The sequence below is a fragment of the Meleagris gallopavo genome, unplaced genomic scaffold (assembly GCF_000146605.3).
Source record: "Meleagris gallopavo isolate NT-WF06-2002-E0010 breed Aviagen turkey brand Nicholas breeding stock unplaced genomic scaffold, Turkey_5.1 ChrUn_random_7180001948501, whole genome shotgun sequence".
In the NCBI taxonomy this organism is placed as follows: Eukaryota; Metazoa; Chordata; class Aves; order Galliformes; family Phasianidae; genus Meleagris; species Meleagris gallopavo.
Genome location: NW_011210228.1, coordinates 1024 through 7364, shown reverse-complemented (window position 1 = coordinate 7364; position 6341 = coordinate 1024). Strand labels below are relative to the sequence as shown.

At 60.6% G+C, this 6341-nt stretch overlaps 1 protein-coding gene across 1 annotated transcript in view; it reads left to right on the top strand.

The window, feature by feature from the left end:
- The window catches only part of ZNF638 (zinc finger protein 638), a 29738-nt gene extending 24386 nt beyond the window's left edge, over positions 1 to 5352 (top strand). The window contains 6 exon segments of the mRNA XM_031557692.1: positions 11 to 1367; positions 1918 to 1983; positions 3161 to 3709; positions 3711 to 4092; positions 4857 to 4975; positions 5059 to 5352. Coding sequence (XP_031413552.1) covers positions 11 to 1367; positions 1918 to 1983; positions 3161 to 3709; positions 3711 to 4092; positions 4857 to 4975; positions 5059 to 5118 — 2533 coding nt within the window. The 3' untranslated portion in view covers positions 5119 to 5352.
- Positions 5353 to 6341: the final 989 nt, after the last annotated feature.

Sequence of the window (6341 nt, the reverse complement as noted above, 5' to 3'; positions counted from 1 at the left end):
ATACATTTAGCTCTGGCTTGAAAAAATATGCAGAGGGATCAGGAGCGGTGCAGACAGCAGCTGCTCATCCTGCAGTAGAGCCCAGCGCGGTGAAGAAAGAACCCATTTCCATCCCTCCTGTCAAGGACGAGCTGCCAGCGGTGAAGACAGAGCCTTCAGAGCCGCACCTGGAAGGGGCGCAGAGGGATTCCGCTGCAGGACTGGCAGAACAAACCGGCAGGAAGGCAGGGGCTGAGCTCGCCGGGGCGCCCGTCGGATCAGCCGGGGCCGAATTACCCGCAGCAGAGCCAGAAGAGAAGCTGCCGCCTCCTCCCAGCTCGGGGAAGGAGGAGGAGGTGATTACGGATGGCGCGGCCTCGAAGCTCCCCGTGCCTGCAGTGGGATCCGCGCCGCAGCAGGGCAGGGTGCTGGGAGCTGAAGGGCCGCCTGCTGCCGGACAGCTGCTGGGAGCGGCGCCGGGCAGGGCTGAGCGCGGGCCTTCCGGCACTGCTGCCCCGCTGGCGGCGGGGAGGACGTCGGGGGCCGTCCCCAAAGCTGTGCCTGCGGAGATGGGCTCGTCGGAGGTGGGCTCATCTGTCGTCCCCCACGGAAACCTGAAGGCGGACGCTGCCGGAAAGACGCGTGTTAACGATTGGGCGAAAACAGAACGTGAAAAGCAGGGCGCTCCGACGGCGGGGGTGAAAGCTGAGCTTGAGGCTGGGGCGGCGCAAGGGAGGACGCCGGCTGGAGACGGAGCTGGAATGGACGTGGAGGTGAGGGCAGGAGGGGCTGTGCTCCACGGAGGGGCTGCTGGGGAGGAGAGCTCCCAGCTGAAGTCCGCAGCAGAGGCGGAGAAGAAACGCGAGCGATGTGTGGCTGAGGTTGGGGCTGCCGTGGAGAACACCGGTAAGAATGCGAAGGAGAAGAAGGGCAGTTTAAGCAGAGCGCCTCAAAGCAAGGAAACGAGGCCAGCAAAAACGAAAGAAGCTGTCAAAGCTGCCGCGTTGGACTCCTCGTTGTCCATCAAGGAGCCTTCCTCTGTTCCCAAAGTAATTCTGAAGGCGGGGGTGTCTGTTCCCGATGCACTGAAGCCGGGGGTTGCGGTGCAGAGAAGCAAACCTGCCCTGTGCAAAGGAGAGGAGCAGGCAGCTTCCTCCAAAGCCAGGTCCCAGGGAGCGGCAGCGGGGCAGAAGAAGGCGGCGTTGAAAGAGGAAGGTCAGCCCAGAGCCGGCGCGACTCAGCCAAGCAGCTCTGGAAAGGGTGGCAATGGGAGGAACGCGTCCCAGCAAGAGAAGGACTCGCACGTGGAGCCTAGGGCTGCCTCAAAGCAGTCCCAGGAGGGGGACAGCAGGTCGTCCAGCACGAAGAAAGACAGCAGCAGCACTAAGGTGAGGAGGGCAGGAAGGCTGCTAGCTAACTGTGTGCTTCTGACGTGTGTTGAGTGTGGGGAGCGGGGCTGTGTTCCCCTTCCCCCTCCTTAAACCACTCTGCTTTGGGCCAGCGGCCGCGTTGGAGTCACACAAGAGCCGTAAGAAATGCAGGGCAAAACGTGCCACGGGTTTGAAACACTGCTTGGATAAAATAGCGGGAAGGGCCTTCCTGAAGCAAGTCTGCACCGCGTGTCATCTGATGTTTCTGGATTGGTTCTGGCTGGGAATCCTCGTCCTTCTGCGAGCTGAGGTGGCTGCGCTGAGCCCGGCGCAGAGCCGGGTTGCTGGAGGAGGTGGCTGAGCTGTGGCTCCGTGCCTGGACTGCCTGCTGGTGGCTGCCTGAGCTCTGTTTGCCAAGACGTGGCCAGAAGCAGCAAACCTGGACAGCTTGAAAAAGCAAAAGCAAAAAAAAAAAAGCGAAATTTATTAAGATGAATTGTTATCTTTTTCTTGTGGACAGCTTCGTTGCCGTCGCCGGTTTCACGTGAACTCCTGTCTCACCCTGCAGGTTTCCACTGGAGGCAATACGAGAACGTCCAGAAGCGGTGGCAGCAGCAGCACAAGGCAGAAGGAGGTGAGGGCTGGTGGGGGCTGACCTCCACACGTCGGTTACCCGGGGTTCCTGAGAGCCTGGTCCCCAGTCACCCACCTGAGATTTCTTACCATCACCTCTGCGAGAGGTGCAAGGAAGGCTGAAGGCCCTTGCAGACAGTTCTGTAGAACGGAAGGAGATCGGAACTTCTCCATCCACGTTCCCCTTCCACGCAGAGGTATTTCCCAGGGGCTCTACGTATCAGACTCCATTTTGGTGTGAAGAACAGCCTGAGAGCTGAGCCCAGCAGCTCCAGAGTCGGTGCTTCTGCCTTGGCCTTAAAGTCCTGCCCTAATTGGGCTTTCTCCCTCTTCCTGTGTTGGACACCACCCGATGCTGGATGGTGGGACAGAAAGTATTGCAAAACAAACAAACAAAAAATTCCAAATCGTACATTGAAGAAATGGAAGTAGAACGTGGGGCTGTGGGAGGGAGGGCTGCCCTGGAGGCTGTCAGGAATTCACTGCATTTCCTACAGGTGAATGCTGAGATCTGGGGCATCCACTTGGTTGGTTTGATGGATGTTTGCCTGGTTGTGCCTCCATCCCTTCCTCCATCTGTCCCACGTGGGATGGGGATCCTGCCCTGGTTGTTGTGTCCCATCCATCCCACGTGAGATGGGGATCCTGCCCTGGTTGTTGTGTCCCATCCATCCCACGTGGGATGGGGATCCTGCCCTGGGATGGGGACCCTGCCCTGGTTGTTGTGTCCCATCCGTCCCACGTGGGATGGGGATCCTGCCCTGGTTGTTGTGTCCCATCCGTCCCATGTGGGATGGGGATCCTGCCCTGGTTGTTGTGTCCCATCCGTCCCACGTGGGATGAGGATCCTGCCCTGGTTGTTGTGTCCCATCCGTCCCATGTGGGATGGGGATCCTGCCCTGGTTGTTGTGTGTCCATCCATCCCACGTGGGATGGGGATCCTGCCCTGGTTGTTGTGTCCCATCCGTCCCACGTGGGATGGGGATCCTGCCCTGGGATGGGGATCCTGCCCTGCTTGTTGTGTCCCATCCATCCCACTTGGGATGGGGATCCTGCCCTGGTTCTTGTCTCTCCACCCCTTCCTTTGGCCGCCCTGTGGGTGCCTCCCATTGGGCACGGAGGCGGTTGGGTCGCTGCGGTGCCGCACTCGGTTAAATCCGTGCTTTTCCCCTTCCCAGGAAGAAGAGCTGTTCCCGTTCAACCTGGACGAGTTTGTTACTGTGGATGAGGTGATAGAGGAGAGCGAGTCTCCCGTTAAAACGCAGCACAGTCAGCCCAAGGGGAAGAGGAAGGAGTGTTCCAGGAGCAGCTCGGAGCCCAGCTCCAAGCGGAGGAAGGACAGGAGCTCCCCGCAGCGCCTCGCCGAGAGCCGCCTGTCCTTCGTCATGTTGGATGAGATCGGCGAGGAGGAGGAGGAGGCCGGCGCGCAGCTGGGCATGCTGGTGGTGGACGAGGTGGTGGAGGAGGAGGAGCTGATGGCCGAGGTGGGCAAGGAGCCGCGGGTGCTCCTCACTTTGGATGAGCTGCGGGAGCAGGGCGGCTCGCGGAGGGACGGCTGCGCTTTGGATGGGCGGCGATTGAAGCCGGAGCCTTTGGTGACCGTGGATGAAATCGGGGAGGTGGAGGAGCTGCCGCTGAACGAGCCCACGGAGCTGAGCGTGGAGGAGGGGCTGAAGCCGAAGGAGGAGGAGGAGGAGAAGGGCGGCGCTGAGGATCCCTGCCAGGTCGCCCGACGATCCCAGCGCCTTGGTGACGGTGGATGAGATCCGTGAGGAGCACGAGGACGACGGCGCGACGTGGGACGAGGCGAACGAGGATGAAGATGATTTCCTGGCTGACTTCAACCGACTGAAGGAGGAGCTGAACTTTGTTACGGTGGATGAGGTTGGGGAGGAGGATGAGGAGGAAGAAAGCGCTTCGCCGGGGAAAAACCCAAAGGAAGGTGAAGACGAGGAGGAAATTGCTGCTGCTGTGGGACCAGAAGAAGAAACAGCTGCTGTTGCAGGACCAGAAGAGGAGGACATTGTTGCTGTTGCAGGGCCAGAAGAGATGGAAGTTCTGGGCGGTGCACATCCGGAGGAAGAAGAAAGTGCAGCCTCCAAATCAAAAGGTGAGGAGCTGCTGGGAGCTGCCAGAGGGGAGCAGGGATCGGGTGCCCGGAATGACTGCGTGGGGAAGGGACAAAGGGAGATGTGTGGGGAGGAGAGGAGTTGCAGAATGGGTCTGTGTGCAGTGTGGAGTCAGGAAAGGGTTAGGAAAGGCGTAAGGGAGCCGGGAGGGGAGAGCTATAGATAAACCAGGGAGCTGCAGGCTGTGACATCCGAGCCCAGCAGGCAGGCAGGGGCTGAAGGGTGGCTGAAGCTGCTGTGCTGGGAGCCAGAGCAGGGCTGGGACACCTCTGCTATGGGGACAGGGAGGGAGCTGGGGCTGTGCAGCCTCAGAGGAGACCACACAGTGACCTTCCAGGACCTGAAGGGGCCTATGGGAAAGCTGGAGAGGGACTTTATAAGGGCAAGTAGTGACAGGATGAGGGGAAATGGCTTTAAACTTAAAGGGGGTAGATTGAGACTGGGTAATAGGAGGGCATTCTTCGTGAGGGACAGGCTGCCCAAGGAGGCTGTGGATCCCCATCCCTGCAGGCATCCAAGGCCAGGCTGGATGTGGCTCTGGGCAGCCTGGGCTGCTGGTGGGCGACCTGCACACAGCAGGGGGTTGAAATTCAATGATCATTGCGGTCCTTTTCAACCCAGGCCATTCTGTGATTCTATGTGAGGCACTGAACGGGTTCCCCATTGAGGCTGTGGGTGCCCACAGGTGCTGTTTCCTGCATCCCAAAGACCAGGACAGCCCTCAGCTCACTGCCATCCTTTTCAGGTCTGGATTACCTCCTCCCCAAGGCCGGCTTCTTCTGCCAAATCTGCTCCCTGTTTTACTCAGATGAGACCTCAGTGAAGAATCACTGCCGCACGGCGCTGCACCAGCAGAACGCAGAGGTGAGCTGGGGGGGCTACATGGGGCTGGGGGGGGCTGCACGGGGCTGGGGGGCTGCCCACTCACTTTGCCCTTCTTCCTGCAGAGGTTCATGGCCACACAGAAGGAGGAAGAGAGCAGTGGGGCTGAGCACAGCCCGAGGTGACGGGAAAAGAGGAGAGGAGAGGAGAGGAGCCTCCATCCTTCCATCCTTCCATCCCATCCAGCGAGGGGCCCGGCTGCCTTCGTGTGTTCTGTTGGTGTTGTACAGATCCAGACTGAGACGCCCGCAGGGGGGAAGGAGGTGGCTTTGGTTTGTGTCCCAAAGCATCGGGGTGCTGGGGGGCTGCTCCCCTCCCGCCCCCCTTTCACTTGCCATAAACACCCTCCTTGTACAGCCCCCAGGGCCTCGTGTGTGCTGTGCCTCCCCCTGCCCCCCACCCTGCCCCACCTGGGGTCCTGGAGTTGGTTCAGTTCAGTGCACTGCACGCATCACCTGGATCGGGGGTCCCTTATGCCTGCCTGCACCCCCTGCCTGTTTAGGGTGGGGGGGGAGGCTCTGGTTTCTATTGGGACCCCCACCTCCTGGAGCATCCCATCACCTCTGGGGGGCCCTGCAGTGCTCTGGGCGGTCCGTGGCATCGTGCCCAAGTTTCCTATGCGTGCTGTGAGTCTTCAGCTCACCTTAGGGGGGTCCCTTATGCCTGCCTGCACCCCCCAGCAGCTGTTGGGGGGATGTAGGGGGGGAGGGCTCTGTTTCCCATTAGGCCCCCCCATCCCTTGGAGCATCGTGGAGTATCCCATCACCCTGATGCTCTGCAGGGCCGTTTGCTGTGCACGTTGTGGGGCTTCAGCTCATCATTTACTGCTCTGGCTGCGCTGCCACAAGGCCGGATGAGATCCACCCAGGAGCACTGATGGAGCTGGCAGAGCTGGTAGCAGAGTCGTTTGCCATCATCTGTCGGCAGTCCTTGCTGACTGGTGAGGTCCCAGCAGACTGGAGGCTTGGCAGTGTGACTCCCATCTACGAGAAGGGTTGTGAGGAGGATCCGGGGACCTCCAGGCCTGTGAGCCTGAGCTCGGTGACTCACTGCATTATTCCTTCCCTGTGGGCTGCTTTTCCAGGGCACAGAGGGAGCGGGCAGCCCCTGGGGGGAAGTGAATGGAGCCAAATGCAGCTGGCAGCCAGCGGCGTCCCCCATCAATGTCCTCGTCAGGAGGGCACAGGCACCAAGTTGGCTGGAAGTGTGGAGCTGCCTGGGGGCAGCGAGGCCCTGCAGGGGGATCTGGACAGGCTGGAGGGCTGGGCTGAAGCCACGGGCTGAGGTTCGACACGGCCAAACGCCGGCTCTGCACTTCGGCCTCAACAACCCCAGGCAGTGCTACAGG